The sequence below is a fragment of the Petaurus breviceps genome, unplaced genomic scaffold (assembly GCF_028583685.1).
Source record: "Petaurus breviceps papuanus isolate PSGF00001 unplaced genomic scaffold, PetGlider_PUasm1.0 79, whole genome shotgun sequence".
NCBI classification, from domain to species: Eukaryota; Metazoa; Chordata; class Mammalia; order Diprotodontia; family Petauridae; genus Petaurus; species Petaurus breviceps.
This window is the reverse complement of record NW_027186523.1, coordinates 5,799,232-5,821,346: the sequence shown is the minus strand read 5'-3', so window position 1 is coordinate 5,821,346 and position 22,115 is coordinate 5,799,232. Positions and strand designations below refer to the sequence as shown.

At 38.9% G+C, this 22,115-nt stretch overlaps 2 protein-coding genes across 4 annotated transcripts in view; one reads left to right on the top strand and one right to left on the bottom strand.

The window, feature by feature from the left end:
- Positions 1-22,115, top strand: part of LOC138175799 (inositol 1,4,5-trisphosphate-gated calcium channel ITPR2) — a 529,022-nt gene that overhangs the window by 205,310 nt on the left and 301,597 nt on the right. For all 3 annotated transcript variants that reach the window (XM_069106292.1, XM_069106291.1, XM_069106293.1), the window contains exons 19-21: positions 947-1,198; positions 2,198-2,342; positions 3,345-3,495. In XM_069106292.1, the coding sequence (XP_068962393.1) occupies positions 947-1,198; positions 2,198-2,342; positions 3,345-3,495 (548 nt within the window). The remainder of the gene's footprint in view (positions 1-946; positions 1,199-2,197; positions 2,343-3,344; positions 3,496-22,115) is intronic.
- On the bottom strand, positions 13,182-21,631 carry LOC138175801 (structural maintenance of chromosomes protein 1A). The gene has a single exon (XM_069106294.1). The coding sequence runs from the start codon at positions 21,200-21,202 to the stop codon at positions 17,501-17,503; it is 3,702 nt and encodes a 1,233-aa protein (XP_068962395.1). The 5' UTR covers positions 21,203-21,631; the 3' UTR covers positions 13,182-17,500.

Sequence of the window (22,115 nt, the reverse complement as noted above, 5' to 3'; positions counted from 1 at the left end):
TACATTCTATTAAAGGGGAAAAAATGTACAAAAATAAGTAAATGCAAAATACATACAAAGTAAATAGATTGTGTGGGGGTGTGGTGGGGGGAGGAATGGGTGGGTTACTAGCAGCTAAAGTTATCAGGGAAGGTCTATATCAAACTTAGATTTTTCTGACTATAATTCCAGTACTCTTTCCATTGTATCTTACTGTCTCTCTGGAGACAGTAAGCCAAATATGGCTCCACAGGTGAAAGACTATGCCCAGCCTGCCCCCTTAAATCTAATTCACTTGCATGTCATGGCATCACCTCCCTGATGTCATGGTCCTCTTCAAGAATGAAGAACAAACAGCAGCAGCAACTGTCTCTCTGGAATTCAGTCTCTTTTCAAATCCACCTTTCTGACTTGTTACCTTGTTTCTAGGTTCAGCCTGTAAAGTGTTAATTTATGAAGACTTCTCTGATTTTCTGTTAGCTGCTGCATTCTTCTCTCCCCTTACTCCCCCCCCCCATCACCTTTCTTTTTCACTCTCCTCTCAAATCATCTTGAATTTACATCATCTTTTTATCTATAGCATTTAGTATGGTGCTTTGCATTAAGATGCTCAATACATGTTTGCTTGAATTATTGTTGAATTAATTTGGATATTTTATTTGCTATTAAAAGAATTCAATTTCCTTATGATCTTTACTTGGAATTTATAGAGAAGATTCACAATTCAGGTAGGGGTTGGACTAGACAGATATAGGAGAGTTAGGAAATGGGGTAGATTTTTGAGGAAAGTTGTAGAGTTCTTTTTTATCACACTGATTTTAAGATACCAATGGGATATCCAATTGGACTTATCTAATTGGCAGTTGGTTAATATGGGACTGGAACTCATGAGAAATGCTAACATATGTTAATGTATTTAAGAAACTCTCATGAAGAATCAAAAAATGTAATGTTTAATGTTTTTAAGGTATCAACTGAACCTCTTTGCAAGGATGTGTTTGGATCGTCAATATCTAGCCATAAACCAGATTTCTACCCAGCTTTCAGTAGATTTGATCTTACGTTGTATGTCAGATGAAAGCCTGCCATATGATCTACGAGCCTCTTTCTGTCGCCTTATGCTTCACATGCATGTGGACAGAGATCCTCAAGAATCAGTAGTACCTGTTCGTTACGCAAGACTTTGGACAGAAATACCTACCAAGATCACAATACATGAGTAAGTCCAATAAAGTTCACCAAAGCTCCAATACTTGCAACTCTGATGGAAATTTCATGAATAAGGTCTTTTTCTCTGATTCAGGTTATTGACCTTACATATTCATGCATGTCACTTTTTTTTGGTTCAAGATCACTATAAATTTCTGTATTGATGTATTTTCTTTTTATATCACCTATATTTCCCTATTAATCCATTCTCCCTTTTCTCTTCCAGAGAGCAATCTTACATTAAAGCATAAAATCAGGGTAGAAAAAGCAGTTTAGCAAACCTAACCAACTTATCATAAAGGTCTCACAATTTAAAGCATTCCATATCCACAGTCCCCTGCCTCTGCAAAGAAGCAGGGAGAGGAGCCTTTTTATATCTTTTCTTTGGGCCAAACTTGGCCATTATAATTTTATACCATTCCATTTTGTTTGTTTTGTTGTTCTTTCCATTTCCATTGTTTTAGTCATTGTGTATGTTATTCTCCTGGTATTACTGACCTCACTTTGTAGCAGTTCATATAAGTTTTCCAAGTTTCTCTGTATTCATAGTTTCCTACAGCACAGTGATATTTTATTACACTTATATACCACAACTTCTTTAGCCAAAACCACATGCTTTATTTCCAGCTCTTTGCTACTACAAAAAGTGCTATTATGAATATTTTGGTATATATCAGGCATTTCTTTTCATCATTGATTTTCTTGGGATGTATGCTTACCAGTGGAATATTAGGGTCAAAGTATGTATAGACAGTTCTTTTGTCTTTGGTCCTTTTAATAAGCACTGTCATTAAAAGGGGGAGTAGAAAGAAAAGAAATGGAAGAGATTTTCTAGAAAATAAATTTAAAAATTCAGTTTTGTTTAAAATGGAAACTGCACAAAGGTCAGTTTCCACACTTATGCTTTAACCTAAAACAACAGCTGAGTATATATTTGTGTACTTTAAAACCTGTCTACAACCAGTATTTGGAACAATTTCATTTTGATTCCCTTTGTCGATCTTTGCAGATATGATTCTATTACAGACTCTTCGAGAAATGATATGAAGAGGAAATTTGCACTGACAATGGAATTTGTTGAAGAATACTTGAAAGAGGTTGTAAACCAACCATTTCCTTTTGGGGATAAAGAGAAAAACAAGCTTACATTTGAGGTATTTTACACTTCTTCATATTAAAAAAAGAAAGCAATAATAAGCCTTTTGGAGAGAAGGCAGTTCGTTAGGTGAGAAAATTTAAAAGGTGATGCATCTGTTTTGATTAAAATTCATATTTATATCAACTACTTATTTCTTTTGCTTTTGATTCCATTCTTAAATCTTTTTTTTTTTTTTCCATTTGGAGGGCAATCGGGGTTAAGTAACTTGCCCAAGGTTACATAGCTAGTTTTTTTGTGTGGGTGTTAAGTGTCTGAGGCTAGAACTGAACTCGGGTCCTCCTCATTACAGTGCCAGCGCTTTACTCACTGCACCACCTAGCTGCCCTTTCCATTCTTAAATCTTGATGGCTTATGGTCATCACAGTAATTTCATGAATCACCTTCATCTGGCATTCTTGCATTGATAGGCGAAGTCATTTGTGCATACAGATCATTGGGACCTAACAATTTTCTACATGGCTATAGCAATAGCTTCTTTTCCTTTTCACAGTGAATTGGCATTTATTCATGCTTTGCCATATTATATGACAACATTAGGACAAAGTCAGAGACATTCTTAGATCACTGGATCTTTGCTTTATCACGGTTTATCTGCTTGGATAACAAAGAAGTAGAGGAAGTAACATTTTCTGGCCAAAAATAATAGGCCATATTTCTTTTTAGTAAAAATCCTTGGGTTCTATTGACATAGGCATTTATTAAACATTGGCCTAAATGAGTTAATGCACTTCAAAAATGCAAACAATTACCTTTTAAATTTATCTAATCAACCTGAATTTGCCTGATAACATTTTTTATCTATTTTCTAAATTTAACAGGAAATTGATTTCACTCTGACAAATCCAGATTTGGGCAGAATCAGAATCTATATTTTAGCTTTAGTGTAGAATATTTTTTATTAGCCTGTAAAGAATAATATTTAAAAATAATGAGTATGCTTAGTATTTCCACGTTTATCACATTCATTCTGTTTTTCTTTTCCACTCCCTTTTTAAAGGTGGTGCATCTGGCTCGAAATCTTATTTACTTTGGATTTTACAGTTTCAGTGAGTTGCTAAGACTGACCAGAACACTTCTGGCTATTCTGGATATTGTACAGGGACCCATGTCATCATACTTTGAAAGATTAAGCAAATTTCAAGATGGAGGTGAGAAATTTGTAGAAAATAAGTTTTTGATGAAAAAATATTTGATGATTGTCAGTGGTTTCTCTTGCTGGGTACTTGGAGAGGAAATGATTAAAATCCTTTAATATGTGATCATATTTTGTGTAAATGGATACTTTTATGACATGACTATCATGAATTTTATTATTAGCATTTTACAGAATGTATTGAAGCTTAGAATTCTTAAATGATGTATTTGAGGTCACAGGGCAAGAAAGTGATAGAGCCAAGACTCAAATCTAGGTTGGACTCAGTGGTCACTTCCCAATTCTCAGAATCCTGCAAACCTGTTCTACTTTAGTCTTGCCTATATGGTTGGCTGAGGCTATGGGAGAGAACTCTGGTAGAGAACCTCAGTGTCTAGCCTCTGAAAACAGAAAATGTATCCTGGGTGTAGTACCAAATTAGTACTCAGCAGTTGACCATTGATATTAATTAAGATCTAAATAGCCCTCATAAAGAACCAGTTGCTTGCCCTTCTCTCTCTACTTGCTTGCTGGCAGTAGAATGGAAAAATTTTCTATTACACACCTGATATGTAAATATTATTTAAACATCTCTCTGACAAGCCACTTTCCATAATATTCAATGGCAGTTCCACAAACTATTGTCTTGTGTATCTCTTCTTCCTTTCTCAGTCAGCTCTCTGAAAGGGTCATCTTACCCTCATTACCTTAATTTTCTTTTTACCTTCTATTCTCTTATTAACTAATCTCTTTCAATCAACCCCACTCTGAACATCATTCTACCAGGTTGCCCAGTGATTTTTAAATTGCTAAATTTGACGGCTCTTTCCCAGTACTTCTTCTACTTGAAGGCGTCTAAGATAATGCTTTCTCCTCCCAGTACTTCTTCTACTTGAAGGCGTCTAAGATAATGCTTTCTCCTCCTCTTGGCTGGCTGCTTCTTCTCAGTCTCATTTTCTAGCTCATCAGACATTTCCTGTCCATTAATTGTGGGTGTACTCCAGTGCTCTGTAATGTGTCCTGTCCTCCAATCACGGCTCCCTTTGTTTGAGGTCCTGTTGCATATTGCTAGACCACTCTGAGATCGTGCTCTGCTTGTCTGTCAGAACGCCTCCCTGTTCCCTACTATTTACCATTCCTATGCCTGGATTTTTACCTGTTACTCCTTTCTTGATGTTCATATACACATACAAACTTCCTCCTAGTGTCCACTTGTGGAACTTTTATTGATTGCCTATTCTTCTCATGCCTTGTTGATCTGTCTAGTCTCTTGGTTTCAACTGTGCTAGGTTTGGTTCATAAAATCTCTTTGCTGACATTTATTATTCTTGTTTTGTGTCTGACTAGTTTTTTTTTTTTTTTGTAAAACAGGACTTTAATTAGCCTTTTCACAAACTTTCCTTATACTATTTCTATTCCAGCACAGTAGGGGTACAGCTTTCAGAGAAAAATTCTTTCTCCCCTCCTTGATGAAATGGCAGGTCAGATGCGGTGGGTTGGAAAAAGAGGCATGACTGGAAGGAAAAGGCCTGCAGTTCCTGGGGCTCTGCTTTGTTTTAATCTCAAAGGTGGCAACTTTAAATAGGATGTGCACAGACAGTGTTCAAGAGGTTTTATGGCCAATGCCGTAGGTTTAAATGTCAGTAATTAGTGTTTGTTGCAATAGAGGATGAATAGCTCAGGAAACTGGCAATTAAATAAGTTTTTTTTTTCTTCCCTTCTGGGTCATTGGTTAATATTCAGCTCATACCCCATGAGTATGGGTGGAAGTTGCCATCATCTGAGCACTGGGTGGTGGTCTCAGTCTAATTCCTAGTACAAGACTATTCACCATCATAGTTATTACTAATTGGTGGTCTCCACAGAACTACTGGGCTTTGAGCCTGATCTATTGTTTGTTCCCTAGAGGTGGTCCATTCAGAAAACTGCTAAAGCACAATAATAGAGGAACACGGGGAGTGAACACTGCCTCTGCCTGTTCTGCAGAAAAACAGAGGATGCTAATCTGTGCAAATATGAAGCTAGTACCTCTCATTGGCTACAAATCTCATTTGAGAATAAAAATATTGTTTTTCCAAATAAGGGTGCTTACTCACAGCATGCTATGTCGTTGAGTCAATTTGCTTTTCCTAATACCTATCATTTGCTTTTGCAACGGATTTAAAACGCACAGGCGTCTTTCATTGCAATTGATCTATTGGGTAGTTGTATTATGTCAAGCAGTGTATCTCTTTGTTGCTCATAAAAGCTGAAAGCAAGTACAGACAGTCACCAGCAAATAGAATGCATGTTTCTGACTAATATGATGCTCTGCAACCATCCCTTTTGTAAAAATCATAAATAACAAGTTTTTGTACAACTTTGAAGAATTTGTTACATTGATAACACTCAGTGAGAAGGTACTTCAGGATATTAGTGTTAGCAGGAGTGGGTCTGTTCTCGGACATCGTCCTCCCTGACATGGGTCTTTTTTTCCAGAGTAATCCCACCCATATAAATCTAGTGTGTAACAGGACCTATGTTAAGCCTAGATTTCAGAATCTAGGTTTGCTCCGGCAAAAGGGACAGCACTCTCCCCAGTTCTCAAGCCAAAGTTTATAATTGATGGCTGAATTTGAGTTTGGCCAGAGTACAATACTTGGCACAGGTTGAAAACATGTGAATGTTTTGGTTTAAAAAAAAATGCAGCCATGCCTATTACTATCTGCTTGTCTCATGTGGATTATGCCTGAATATTAAATTCTAGATTGGAGAATCATCACTCCGTGTCTTCTGAGAATCAAAAAGAGGGGAAAACTTTTCATCATTTCATAATTCTTGTTTTCATTCTTGGCAAAGGCAGCAGCTACATCCAAGAGATAAGGCCTGGTGTCAGAGACATTTCTGAGATCCTGGGAGCTGGCTGTGTCTTGGCCTATCTATTCAGTCCTTTTTCTTCCTTTCTCCCCTTACACGTGCCTTCCACCCTAGTCCAGTCTAGCTGCTATCCCCAAATATTTGTATCTTTCCTCACACTATTCCTTTTACCCAGAATGCCTTCCTCTTTTTTTCCCTACCTATCAAAACAGGCAGCTAGGCAGTGGAGAGGGAGCAGGACCTCATGGCTTGGAATCCAAAAGACCTAATTTCAAATCTGCCTCACACACTCCCTAGACGTGTTTATCTTGGGCAGGTCACTCAACCTCTTTGAGTCTCAGTTTCCTCATCTGTAAAATGGGGATAATAAGAGCACTTATCTTACTGGATTGTGAGGATCAAATGAGTTAATAATACGTAAAGTGCTTTGCAAACTTTGAAGAGTATCAGAAGAGAACTGATTTTGTTGCATTCCTGTTTTTGTGTTCAGGATCTTCATAATTATCTAGTTATATTTTTGTGATTTCACTCAGGTGCTACAATGAAATGTGCTTTTTCATAGACACTGACTTTTTCTTAAATTCCTTATTTATCATAGATGATTACTAAGTAAGCAGCTAGTCACTCTAAGTCCATAAAATGGTAAGGGCTGCTTTATTTATTTTTTCAGTAGTGATGGTTTACTACTAGATTAAGAACATAATTTAAATGCATGTAGTGGGTGGGTGGGTGAAGGATTGGGACCTGGAAAGAGATGGTTTTGGGGATTAAAAAAAAAGTTTGCATTCCTTAAAAAGCTCACTCTGCCTACAGAAATGATTAACTTTAGTCAGTTTTTGTACTCAAAATTGCACTCATTTTTTGTCTTGAGAAACAAAAATACCAATTAAAAAAAAGTGAGCTTCTTAAGCTGCTTTTCAGTATTTAAAATCTTCATATAAAATATCTTACTTTAAAACTGAAAGGAAGAACCCAAAGGTTTATCAGTGTACTATCATCAAGGAAGAGTGTTTTTAAATACGAAAGGTTAGATGACCAATGGAATATAATGAAATTATGACCATATGAGGCTAACTTTGGAATAAAAAAAGTGTAGGTGATCGACCTTTCTAATATTTTTTTTCTGTGTGTCAGTGGACCGGGAAAAGGTATAATTCAGGGTTTGATGAGTATTTCTGTTTTTCTTCCTCTCTCTCTTTCTTGGTTTGTCATGATGTTATTACATCACAAACATTTACAGATTATTCTCCTTTCCAAGAGGTCTCTTGTAATGAAGTAAAATTATATAGTGACCTCATCTGAAAGTACATGCAAGATTTCACATCTGTAGCATCCTGCCCCCACCTTTATTTAAAAAAAAATTAACAAAATCCATTTTTTCTCCTTCCTACCTCCTACTCCATTTGAGAAAAAAAGACCCTCACATTTCTTGCATATATAAGGTATTCAAAGAAAATGAATTGCCTCAATGCTTGAGAGATTGTATATATCTCATTCTGCACCCTAAATTCATAACCTCTCTATAAAGGATAGCGTATTTATCACTGGAATGGAATCATGAATGGTCGTTATACTGATCATAGTTCTTACAGCTTTCAAAGCTGATTTTGCAGTTTTGTTGTAATATAAATTATTCTCCTGGCTCTGCTCATTTCATTCTTCATCAGTTTATAAGTCCTCAAAATTGTTCATTTTTATAATACTGACATTGTAGTAAAAACTGTTCTAGTTCTCCTTACTTCACTCTCTATCACTTCACAGAAGTCTTTCCATGTCTGTGAAATCATCTATAATCTTTATGACGCTGTTAGCCTGTTTGCTAATATTTTACTTAATTTTTTTTTCGTCCATGTTCATTATGAATATTGGTCATTTTCTCTTTTGGTTCTCCCTGGCTTACGTATTAGGACTATATATGTCATAGAAGGAATTTCATAGGATTCTTTATTTGGATATTTTTGTAAATAATTTATGTAATATTGGAATTGTTTGTTGAGTGTTTGATAGAATTCATTTCATTCAATTCTTCTGGTCCTGGAGTTTTTTTCCTCCCCCTTTGGAAGTTTATGGTTTGTTCAATTTCTTCCTCTGTAATTATCCAGTTCTCTTATGAATCTAGGTATTTTGTATTTCTGTAAATATGTATTTTCCTTAAATTGTTAGTTTTGTGGATATATCTCTGGGCAAAATAGTTTCTAATTCTCTTTGGAGAGATCATGTCAGCAATTCTCCTTCATAGACTGGTCTAGACTTTTGGGGCGATAATTACTTGAGAATGACATACCTAAGGATGTTTAGCTTTTTACCTAAGGATGTTTAGCTTTTTATTTTTTCTGGTTGTAAAATATTGTTTGAATAATAATTTCTTTCCTTTAGTTGTCTGTCTTTTTCTTTTGGCCTCTATACTTCTTTCTTTTGATTGAGAATATTATGGAATTAATGGTGCTGCTTAACAGAATAGTGTGCTTTAATAAAGCAAATGCAGAAATCATTTGTTTATGGTGCATTCTGTACATTTTATGACAAAGTCTGCAGGAAGACTATAAAAACTCGTAAGATTTACAGGAGGTTTATGTTCCTTACAAAGAGTCTTAAGCAATAAAGACCATAAGTAAAATGTATATTTTTAGGTGCTAGTCCTTAATATTTCATAAATGAGTAACATTTTGTATAAAAAAAGTCAAGCAATTAAAATTGTTCAAAGAGTTCAAGCAAGAATGAAATTATGGGCCATATAGAAGGGTTAACTCCTGTGTCCTGTAATTCCATAAAAGAAAACAAATGGTTATGATGAACTTATGACAGGCTTATAGAACTCAACTCCAGGGCTAATAAATGCTAGCATTTATATAGTGTTGTTTTGCAAAGTGCTTTACATCAATTCGGTCAAATTCAAACATAAACAGGAACCCTATGGACTGCATATTGACTCAGAAAACAATAAATTAATATTATCTATGTTGTATTGAGTCTTTATTTTGCTAAAAATTTTTTTGTTAAATATTTCCCAAATACATTTTAATCTTGTTTGGGCTGTACTGAGTTTTGTGACAGCGATTCTGACACCTCTGCTTTATTTAATTTGATCCTCAACACAACCCTGTGAGGTCATTATTATTACCTGAATTTTACAGATGAGGAAACCAAGACTGGGAGGGGTCAAGAGAATTACCCAGAGTCACACAGAAAGCGAGTGAGGGAGGACTGGAACCAAAGTTTCCATGACTCAGACCACCACCACACTATTTAGCTGTTCATAAGAGCTATGATGAGAAGGCTTATCCACACAGGCTGATACAATATCCTTTAGATACAGATGAGAAAAAAAGACAAGAGATTGTTGGAGTCACTATTCAAACCTAAGTCTCCTCACTTTAAGCCTAGTGCTCATCCATTACACTGCATTGCACTACCTTTATAAAATAATGCTTTATTTCCCAGAATTTGGGAATGTTGTTTTAAAAAATTCTCCCTCTGGGACGATTAATGAACATACTACTTGGGATTAGTATTCCTCACAAATCTTATTAACATGTGTCTATCAGGATGACTAGATGTCTGTCCTTTTCTTTTGGATTTGGGGGTTTGGGCAACTTTGGTCTAATGGGGGAAAGAACCAGGCAGCTACTATAGCCTCAGATTGAGCTTGTGTTCCCACATATCCTTGAAGATGTCCTGTATGACTCACAACCTATCATTCTTAGTCTAGAGGAGGAGACAGAGAGATAAGGACAAAGGGGAAGGAGAAGCAGAAGTGTTGGGTTAAAACTAAGCTTTAGCCACTAAAGCAATGAGTGCTGACTAATTCTACTCTCCCATGACCCTCGCCAGCGGCAAGCAGCCAGTCAATTCCTTTAATTTAACTTGTCTGCTGTGGTAGACAAAAATGTTCTGCCTAGAGAAGCCTAGTCAGACCATGTAGTGGCTGTTTCAAAGCAGAAATAACAATGTTTGTATGGAAATTATGTGGGAAAAACATTAAGTATTTTCTTTGGGGGGAAAGGATATATTATTTACTGTACAAAAAATTCTTATTTTTATTGATACCTTTTGTTTTTATATAATATTTATTTCCAAGAATATCCTTCCTCCGCTTTCCCCAGCAAGCAATCCCCTTTAACAAGGATTTCAAGAGGAAAAAAAGTAGAAGAGCAAAGCACAACAACCTTGTCTGCCAATACATATAACATTTCACACTCTAAATTCTCAAGTTCTGCTAAGATGGGAGGAAGAAAGCACATTTTCTAAACTCTTCTATTTAAATATACATGATTACTGAATAAAAACCAAAACGTTAGTGGTAGAATTCAAGACTGTAACACAGGCTTGTTGTTTCCTAAAACACAAAATTAGTTGTTTGTTATGGTTGCTTCTCACTGCACAAGTAGCTGTGAAGGGAAAACAAGGAACTAAGTTTGACAAGTGACTCCATTTTGGTGCTAGGAACACCAGAGGCAGCAGTACAGCAAATGGATTTTAAGGGAGCAACATGGTGTAATGGGGAGTGTCAGAATGGACTCAGGAGGCCTAAGTTTTAGCTCAGGCTTGGTCACTAATTAGCTGTAGGATCTTGGACAAGGTCATGATCTTTCTAGGCCTTGGGTTTCTGATCTCTGAAATGAGGGTGCTATTCAAAAGCTTCTTAATGCAAAAACTTCTAAGATTTTAATCTGTAACCATCTCAGGGCATATAATTAGATTTGATTCATCAGGAGCAAGTCTTGGTTTGGAGTTTGACATCTGGCAGTTACTCAAATTCTACCAGGGGATATTTCAGACATCATTGACAGTTTAATTGTAGCTCTGTTTTTATCTATTTCTCCGTTAACTATGCATGCTGAGAAACAATTTTGTAGTGGAAAGTGATTTGCTAAGAGGGAAAACTGTTCTATGGAAGGTTTGAAAGGAAAAACTTTGCTCTAGTCTAAAAGAAGGTGCTGTTTCCAGCAAGTCATGAATTTATTTATAAGAGGTGAAGGTGTGTATGTCTGTGTGTGCGTTTGTGAGTGTGAGAGACAGAGAGAGAGGAGAACAGGGGTGGGGTGGGGGCGCATGTGGTGGGATGGAGGAAACAGGAAGGTTTCTCATGTACTTTGGACTTCACTGGGGATACTAAGAGTACAGATTTAGAACTGCAAGGAACCTCTCACAGACCATCTAGTTCAGTCTCATTTTATCAACGAGGTCACTGCAGCCCAGAGATTAAGTATACTGCTTACACAGTTACCAAAGTCAGAGTAAGTTAGATCTGGGATTTAAACCTAAGTGTTATGATAGCATGATGCAGCAGAAAGTACCTCAGATTTGGAGTCAAAGGACACAGGTTCATATTTCAGCTCTGTAACTCTGTATGCAATTTACTCACCTCTGGGCTGTAGTTACCTCATTTGTAAAGTGAGGGGACTGAACCAGGTGACCTCTGAGGTTCCTTGGTGGTTGTTGTTCAGTAATTTTCAGTCGTCTACAAACTCTTGGTGACCCCATTTGAGGTTTTCTTGGCAAAGATACTGAAGTGGTTTGCCATTTCCTTCTTTAGTTAATTTTACAAATGAAGAAATTAAGGCAATCAAGGTTAAGTGACTTGCCCAGGGTCACACAGCTGCTAAATGTCTGAGGCTAGATTTGAAAGCAGGTCTTCCTGACTCCAGACCTGGTGCTCTATCCCCTGCACCCTAGCTGCTCTAGGTTTTTTGGTAAATTTACTTAAATTCCAAGAGCCTTAGGTATAGTTTTCTTCTGTAAAATGATGTGTTTGGACTAGCTGATCTTAAAAAGCCCATTACAACTCTGACCTTAGATGACTCCTATAGTCAACCAACAAGTATTTACTGTTTTCTGTGTGTCATTGTATTAAGTGCGGGGATATAAGAATGAAATTAATTCCCAGTCTGAATGAATTCACATTCTAATGGGGGAGACAAGTACATATAGAAAATATATACAGTATCAAAAGTTAAGTGTATACACAAAGTAATTATAAGGTAAATTTACAAAGTAAACACAAAGTAGCCTGGGAGAGGAAGGACAGAAGCTGTGAGGATTTGGAAAGGAGATGGTGGTTTGACCCAGATCTTAGCCGAAGAGGAGTCAAAAGTGAAGGTGAGGAAAGAGTATATTCCAGGAATAGAGGATGGCCAGGCCAAAAACAGAGGCAAGAGACAGGATATTCTAAATGAAGAAATAGAAAGGCTGTTTGGCTGACCTAAAGTGTATGGGGCCGGGGATAGAGATAAGGTCAAATGAAGCTGGAAAGGTAGGGTGGTAGCAGGGTGTAGGATACACAGGAGTGGTAAGAAACACGGTGAAATAAATTAGGAAGCTACTGCCAATAATCTCAGGGAAATATAGTAAAGGCCTTGAATGAAGGAGATAGGTATAGTATAAATATGGAAAATGTACTGAATGTGAGAAATGTTGTCAAAAGTAGAGAGTAGAAGATTTGGCAATTGATTGGTATTTGGATTGAGGGAGTATGAGGAGTCAAGGATAATGCTGAGACTATGAGCCTGAGACACTGGACAAATGGGAGATAAGCTTTGACAGAAATGGGGAGGTATGGAAGTGGGGAGGTTTAAGATTTCTGCCTCCTTTCCACTAGTGTAACTGATAGTTCACTACTGTTACTGTATGAAGAAAAATGATCGGTACCAAAACACTTACCTAGAGATCTCTTATAAATATTAAATAAAATCACAAAATCCTATGATCATAAATGCAGAATCTAATGAAGTTAAGAGAAAATGTATTTTTACCCTGGAGTGTAATGAACTGAGTAACTCAAATGACTGAATATTTTTTACACATCTTGTATACTAAATTTACTTTTTACAAAAATAGAGATGATGCTGCTTTAAAATTTTTTTTATTGTAAATATAATTGCTATTAACAAAAATGATAAAACACATCTGCTAAATAAGGATTACATTATAAAGCCTTTAGAATTTCACAGTAAAGAACCAAGTGAATTAACAACAAATATTTTAAAAATGTTTTTGTCCTGTGTCCTTTTTATAAGTCTATCTGAAATTCTGCTACTTTTTGGTTCATCTTTCCTTCCTAGTAGAATAACTAATTAAATAAAACAACCAAATCATTCTTTATTCTGATCAAATTAAAGTTTACAATATCATGTCCATTGCCAGATAGTTTGTAGATGATAAAATTTTTATTCACAGTAACTAGAGTCTCTTGAGATATAATGGGGATTGTGATCTGCATCTGGGGGGAAAAAAATCTATACCTGTGGTAGCAATATCAAACTTGCAGGCAGAATACTGACTCAGAAAAACAAATTACTATTACCTAGGTTGTTGTATTTTTATGTATTTTGTTGGACATTTACCAATTACATTTTAATTAGGTTTGGGCTAGAGTCAAGAATTTTGTGGCTGGAGATGGAAACTTCTGGATCTACACTAATGGAAATATAGGATACTGATTTTTCTAGACTTTTTTTTTGGGAGGGCAATTGTGACTAATAAAAAAAGATACCTATCTGTTCAGTAAAATTAGGCAATTATATACAAATGCTTCAAATTAAAAAAAAAATCTTTGGGGTGGCTAGGTGGTGCAGTGAATAGAGCATCAGCCCTAGAGTCAGGAGGACCTGAGTTCAAACCTAGCCTCAGACAGTTAACACAAAAACTAGCTGTGTGACCTTGGGCAAGTCATTTAATCCCTACTGCCTTCCAAAAAGCAAAAAAAAAAAAAACTTTACCTTCCCTTTATCTTCTTAAAAAAATCACTTTATTGGTAAAAAAATTTTTTTTATACCACCTTCATTTCCTAATATATCCCTTACTCCTTTCCAACCATGGAACCTTCCCTCACAGTATTAAAGAGGGAAAAATCCAACCAACAAAAGCACCCAGCATATCAATTTTTGTCTGATAGCAAACACAGTTTTGCAACTTGTCATCCCACACCTCTGCAAAGAAGCCTGGGAAGTAAATTTTCTCAGATCTTTCTAAGGTCAGATTTGCTTTTTATAAAACTCTGCAGCACTATTTTGTTTCTTGAGAGTATTTTTAGTCTTTTTTTTTCATTTATATCATAGCTTTTTTGTACATCTCCCCCCGCTTCTATTTTATTTCATTCCATATCAGTTCATATAAACATTCACATTTCTCCCAATTCTTGATATCCTGCATGTTATTGAATAGTAACAACTCATTATGTTCTATTTTGCTTCTAGGTCTTTGTTATATGAAATCTTTCTTTTTTGACCTCCTTGGCATATGCCAAACAATATGATCTCTGGGTCAAGGGGTATGGATACTTTAGTCAATTTTTTTTAGTATAATAATAAATTACTTTCCAAAATGGTTGGATCAGTTCACATCTCCATTAGCTCTACCTACATGTGCTAGTTCCCTATTTCTTATCTTTGCCAATTTACTGGATATAAGGTAAATGCTATTTGATTTGCATTTATCTTATTAGGGAATTAGACCAATTTTTCACATGGTTAATAGTATGTACATAGTAGTTCCTCATCTGAAATATTTTTCATATGCTTTGACCACCAGTTATCCATTTGACAATTCACAACATATGTTGGTTATCATATGCCATAAGTAGCTAGGTGAAGTGAATAAAGCACTGGCCTTGGAGTCAGGAGGACCTGACTTCAAATATAGCCTTAGACACTTGACAACAATTAGTGTGTGACCTTGGGCAAGTCACTTAACCCCAATTGCCTTGCCTCCCCCCCTCCAAAAAAAAGAGGTATCTGATATATAAAAATCTTTTTCCTAATCAATGCTTCCTCACTTCTGCTAGCTGGGTCATACAAACATTTTTCAGATTAATGTAAATAAAATGAAATGTAATATAAATGAAAATGTATCTTTTAGAGTGACCTGTATACATTATTTAAGTATATTCCCTTTAACCATCAACTGTGAGGAATATTTTATTTCATTATCTTCTTTTTGTTACTGGATGTCCTTTTATATTAAAGTTTGTGTAACATTTTTGACCTATTCTGCAAGGTGTTAGCCTAAAACTAATTTCTGCAAAACTGCCTTCCAATTTTCCCAGAAGTTCTTGTCAAATAGGCAGTTATTTCTCAAGTAATTTATGGTCTCAGATTTATTCATTATTGGGTTATTTGGTTAGATTATTTCTCATTCTTCTTTATATAGTCTGTTTCACAGACCTACTTTATTAAGTTAAGGAGGTTCTACTCAGCCTTCATTTCTACTTTTCCATTTCTTTTGAATTCTACATCTTTTGTTCTTCCAAATGAATTTTATTATTTGTCACTCTTTATTTTTTCAGAGTGTTTGTAATTTACCTTCAGATCTGGGGAGTATCTAGCAGATTGACTCCCTGGTATTTTGTGCATTTTCTACTTACTTTGAATAGAACTTCTGTGTCTAAAAAAATCTTACTGGAGTTCTATTATTTTATGACATATTCATGAATTTTGGGTTTCTCTAATTTCTAAACCTTTTCTTATGCTTATATATTTAGAAGTGGAAAGGACCCCTAATGTCACATAGTTCAAACCCCTCCTCTTACAACTGAGGAAACTTAGACCCAGAGCGGTTAAGGAAATTGCCAAATATTATATACATATTAAGTAGTAGTAGATTTTAATTCTAGTCCTCCTATACCAAATCCTGAACTGCTTATATTGCATTGTTTTCCATAGCCACTGCTTATCTTTTTTATCTTCCTAAAGTGCAATGTTTTCTTCCTGTATTTATCTGAGCAAAACTTATCCCCATAAATTTAAATTTGCTGCTGAGTTAGGAGTAAACACAACTAAATGTTTTTTATTAGTCTTTCCGTTGTTTGTATTTGCAGCTGACATTGAAGTAAGGTAGCTTTTTCAAGGCTACTTTTTTCTGTACAATTGAAAAGAAATATATGAAACTCTACTCTTTTGCAGTATCTAGGCCTGTGACATTTATTAAGGAGTAATGAAAATCACTAGGGATGGAAAAGAAGCAATGGTAGACTATCAAACCTGTGATTCACATGATTACTTATGTTCGTGTAATATTCTACTCTTTAAGCAACTCATAATAATTATTGTGTTTTTAACTATTTACAAATTTCTATTTTATATGGTCAACAGCAATGATTACAATGTATGAATATATATAGAGAAGCCCAAAAGTCTTAGTAAAGTTTTGAGCTTGAATAGTTTAAAACTGCACTGAGAAATTTTGTGTCATCTTATACTATTATCCCCATTTTGCCTATGAGAAAATCTAGCACGTATATTTCAGTGCTCCTTTTATTATACCACATTGCTTTTCATCACCAACAACCAAGGCCTTCTTATTAGAGTAATGAAGCTTTTAATTCTACTGATAACATATTATTTTAGTTCTGGCCTCTGGGTTTTAGTTCATCTCTTAGTGACAAGAATGGTTTTTTTTTGGGAAAATGAGTTGTCTGGGATAATTTTCTGTAGAATATAACTTTAAGTAATTATATTCCATGCAAACCTAAATAAGATACAGACATTGAACAACAAAGATTTGAAAGAATCAGTAGTAAGAATAACAAAGGGTCTTTTATATGATAGTGATGAAATTTATCTTCTGAAGGCAGGTATATACTCAAATTAAACCTGGCAAATTTAGGAGGACCTATAAACACTGCCAACAGGCACAGGTCCAGGAAGCACTGGAAATTTCCCCTCCTTTTGAAAACAGGGGATCCAAACCTTCTTTGTATTAAGGACCCCTTTGGCAGGCTGGTAAAGCCTGTAGACCCCTTCCCACATTATGTTTATAAAAGCATAAAACACATAGAAATAAAATACAAACAAAGCCAATTATATTGAAATACATTTATCAAAATATTTAAAAAACAAAACACAAGTTCACAGACACCAGATTAAGAACCCCTATTCTAAAAGAAAGATTTCCAACATAATTCTTAAAGAGGCCATGGGGATTGGGACTGGGAAGAAGTAATCAGGCTCACCTTCCCCCCGCCCCCACCCCAGTGCAGAGATGCACCCTGCTGCCTTTTACATATTGCTTTATGCTTGCTTAAATGGCATAAAGATCATGATTCTCTATAATAGTGCAGATGCCCTGCATCTTGTAGGCCTGCAACATGATTCTCTACCAAATCTGACAGTTAAGGCAACTAACCCTGGCCTACAGCTCTGAGGTCCCACCCCCTTCCCTAGGCTGCACTACTGCTCATTGGGGTTGGGGTTGGCATCTGGGTATTTGGTAAGGTCAAATGTCAGTACCTTACTGATAACACAGTCCCCTTGTTCAGGATAGACACCAATCAGACTCTCAGCCTTGGTATAAAATTCTTCCTTCAGTGAAATGACAATGGCTTGAAAGTTGCAAGTTGACTGTTCTTTTATGTAGTTGGCAACCTTGCCGATGTTGGTGTTATCTAATGCTGCATCAATCTCATCTAGGACAAAGAAGGGGGCTGGTTTGTAGCTGTGGATGGCAAAGAGCAAAGCAAGGGCTGCTACAGTCTTTTCCCCACCAGACAGGTTGTCCATGGGCCGGAATCGCTTGCCAGGGGCTACGCAGTTGTAATTAATCCCATCCAAGTATGGCTCCTCTGGGTTCTCGGGCCCTAAGAAGGCCTGAGCACTGCTATTGCGGGACAGGGCTTTGTAGATCTCATCGATGTTAGTGGCCACAGACTCAAAGCAGGCATTGAAGCGGTCAAAGCGTTCCTTTTTAATCTGCTCGAAGGCATGTTTAGCTTTCTTGGCCCGCTTGCGAGCTGCCTCAAACTCATCCGATGTCTCCTGGAACTTGTCACGCACACTCTCCAGTTTCTCCATAGCCTTCATGTTGGGAGCTGCGATGCGCTGCAGCACACTTTGCTGCTCAGTCAGCTTCTGCTGCAGTGTGTTCATTTCCTGCTTAATTTCTTCTTCAGCCTGAGCATCTTTTAGGTCCTCACAGAGGTCACTATAGTCAATTTCAATGAGGGCCTCCCGGGCATAGATGTTGGATGTTCGTTGTGAGCCACTCCCAGACTCCTCCCCCTGGGAGCTCCCTTCTTCTTGGCTGATGTCATCCATGGTGCCCTTGGCCAGGGGTAGCTTAATGTCCTGCATCTTGCAAGCCTGCAACAGGTTGTGACGGTCACTTCGCTTCTGCTCCAACTTTGTCTCTATAGCAGTTACCTCTTTTTGCAGGTGGGTCATTTCTTTGTTGGCCCCACCCAACTTTTTACGGATCTCTTCCATCTCATGGTTCTTGTCATTCACCTCAGATTTCTTTGCCAGATGCTGGTTTTTGAGGTCCTGCAGCTGGGCCATAGTTTCATCAATTATCTTCATGTGTCTCTGCTCTTCCTTTTTGAGCTTTTCAATTTCATTCTCATCCTTCTTCACTGTCTGCTCCCACATGTGAACTTTGTCCTGGTCCTCTTTCAGCTGGTTCTTCTCAAAATCAAGCTGGATACCCAGGCGAGTTTTCTGGTTCTCAAACTCAAGCCGTTTCTTGGCTATTTCATTCTGCCGCTTCACTTTCTCTTCCTCAAATTCGCGAATATTCCGAACTCCAATCTCTCGGCAGAACTCCTCAAACACCTCATCCTCTACCTGGTTCATCTTCTCCTTCAGGTCTTTCATCTCTCGTTCCCGGCCCTGAATGATCCTCTTGATGTCGTTGATACGTGGCCCAAAGTTAGCCAGCTCACTTTCCAGCTTGGACTTTTCCTGTAGATTGAGTGCAAGGTGCCGGGTCTTTGTTTGTTCCAGGTCACTCTGGGAGTACTTGAGCCTCATCTGCAAGCCATGAGCCTGGGACTGCACCTGCCTCAGCTCAGCCTCCTTCCGTTTGGCCTTCATCTGTTCCTTCAGCTCCTCTGTCAGGCGTTCTTTCTTCTCCTTCAGTTTGTCAACTGCTTTCTCATCCCAGCGACGGGCCTTAGCTTTGAGGTCACTTGCTCCCCCAGAGATGACACCAGACTTCTGGAAAAGTGTCCCATCCAGTGCCACTGTCTTGTGTCGCTGGTGGCCACCAAAGGCAATGCGCCGGGCGTCCTCAACATTGTCACATACTAGAGCATTGCCACAGGCATACTGGAGGGCCTTCTTGATGTGTGGTGGTTCATAGCGAATCACATCAATCACCAGCTTGGCCCCCTTCAGTTCCCGCAGCTTCTCATCTGTAGGTTTCACTTCTAGGTAGTCAAGTGGTAAGAAAGTCTCAGGCTCCCCACGCTGTTCCTTGATATACTGGATACAGTCCCGGCCAGTCTTCTCAGAGTCCACAATGATGGCATCCATATTCTTGCCCAGCACCTTAGTCACAGCAATCTGGTATTTCTTCTGTGTTGGCTGGCACAGATCAATGAGACGGCCATACACAGAACCAGGATAGAGGCGTTTGATGCTTTCCATGATCTCTGCCTTGCGTTGCTGCCGACTGCTTTCCTGTCGGTCTATGCGGGCATCACCAAGCTGCTCCATCACCTGATTCAGCTCTTTATTGATTTCATCAATACGCTGTTTAGCAAGCTTAACTTCCTCAGTTAGTTCCCCCTCTAGTTTTTTCTGTTCCTCCAGAGACTGCTTGCTGGTGGTGATGTATTCTTCCAGCTTCTCAATTCGCTTCTGATTCTCTTCAATTTCCCGGAGCTTCTGTTTGATTTTGGCTTCTGTCTCAACTTTCTTCCGCTCCTCTAAGTCCAGCCGGTCCTGGTCAGCCTTCTGGTCCCGGTTGAACTTCTCTAGCTCCTGGGCCAGAGTGGCTGCTCTTTTGCTTGCCTCCTCCTTCAGCCTGTGGTACTTTTTCACTTGGTTCTCCTCCAGAGTCAGGTCCCGCCCCTGGCTCTGACTCTCTTCCTCCATGCGGTCTTCAAACTCTTGCCTTGCCTTCTCCACTGACACCATTTCCTTTTCTAATTCATCCATATCTCCCTTTCGTTTCTTGTACTGTTTCTGGGCATTCTGCAGAGATTTTTTGGCAGCCTCCAGCTTCTTAATTTTGTGTGAAGTATTCTCCTTGGCCTTGATGTACTGGGGCCGCTTCTGATTAAGCTCAGAGTCTTTCTCCTTTATCTCCTTCTCAATCTGCTGCTGCTCACGCATCATTTTGCCCAGCTCTTTCTTCTTGTCCTTGAGCTCTTCTTCCACCTTGTCCATGCGCTTCTTTTCCTTATCAATCTCCTTGTTCTTGGAAGTGAGTTCCTTATTTAGTTTTTCAATCTCCATCTCGTTGTGATACAGTTTGAACAGCTGCAGCTGCACCTGGGCACGAACGACTTCATCTTTCAGCCTCTGGTAGCGGTCAGCCTCCTCTTTCTCCTGCTTGGCTTCTTTGCGCTCAGCTGCAATATTCTTCTTGCGGTGGTAATTGAACTGGGTATCTTCCTCAGCCTTTACCATCTCCTTCTTCCGCTTATCATATTCCTGCGCCAGCTCCCCCGAGCGGCTGATCTCCTCAAACAAAGCTGTCCTCTCCTTGGGGTTCTTCATGGCAATAGACTCCACAGCACCCTGGAACACTAGGAAGTTCCGGGCTTTGATGAGGATGCCCAGTTTCTCCAGCTCTTGGCTGTATTCAAGCAGCTGGACCACCTTGTTATTGATTTTGTACTCCGAGGAGCCCCCCACAATTATCCGGGCAAAAGTGCGGTCCTCCCCACTATCCTCAGAATACACCATGCTCACGGCTGCACGATTGGCAGCTGGCTTGCCCACGGGAGCCCCGTGGATCAGATCCCGCAAAGTTTTAACACGCAAATTGCTAGTCTTTTCGCCCAGCACGAAACTGATGGCGTCCATAAGATTTGACTTCCCTGAGCCGTTAGGCCCGATAATGGCTGTGAACCTCTGAAAGGGCCCGATTATCTGCTTACCCTTGTATGACTTGAAATTCTCGATTTCGATCAGTTTTAGGAAGCCCATGGTGATGCAATGCGGGGCTGCAGCACTGGAGAGCGCGAGGCGGGGGAGGGAGGCAGGAACGCGGCAAAGGGGGTCTGGGAGCAAACACAAACAGCCGGATCCAGGCGCGAGTCAAGTCTCGCGAGACAAGCCGTGCGCGAGCTCGTGCGCGTTTTTGCGCATACGTGCGCGCGCTTTTAGGAAGACAGGCAGGACTCCAATAACCCCCAGATTCCAATACTCGCCTGCTTCCTGTGTGTACCGAGGAGCCGGGTGAAGCCTGTTCTCTCTGTATCTCTTGCTCTTAGTCAGTCCAGTGCGCTCGTGTGTTCGTAATCACGGGAAGGTTCGTGGGAGACAACCCCGCCTGTTCCCAGTGTCCACAGGGCTTGCTCGCCTTTTGCGCCTGCGCAGATGAGCTGGGTGAAGTGGAAGGGACTATACTCTGTCGTCATCCAGCGCTCTTGCTCCCCCCTTGTGTGTCTGGTGCGCATGTGCAGACTGGCGGGTCAGCCGTGGAAAGGGGTGGAAAGACTGGAGCGAAACCCCCCCAAGCAGAGTAGTAACCCCCCCCCCCCCCCCCCCCCCCCCCCCCCCCCACCCGTTTTCTGTTCCTTCTTCTTTTCCCTGCTTCTCCCCTCCAGTCTGTTAGTTTTTTTGGAGCTTCTTCCTCTCCCCTGCACCCCTCCAGCTTCTTCCCAACTTTCCCTGTTAGGCTCTGTCTCTTTGTCTTTGTTTCTCTGTCTCTTTCTCGCTCGCGCTTCTTTCTCTTCCCTTCTCCCTCCTCTCTTCTTCTTGCGCGCGCTTTTTCCTCCCTCCGACTTCCCCTCTCCCTGCAGTTTTTCCTCAGCCAGCCAGAGACCGATTTTCTCTCAGGCTCCTCTCTGTGTCTGTTCTCTCTCTCTCTCTCTCTCTCTCTCTCTCTCTCTCTCTC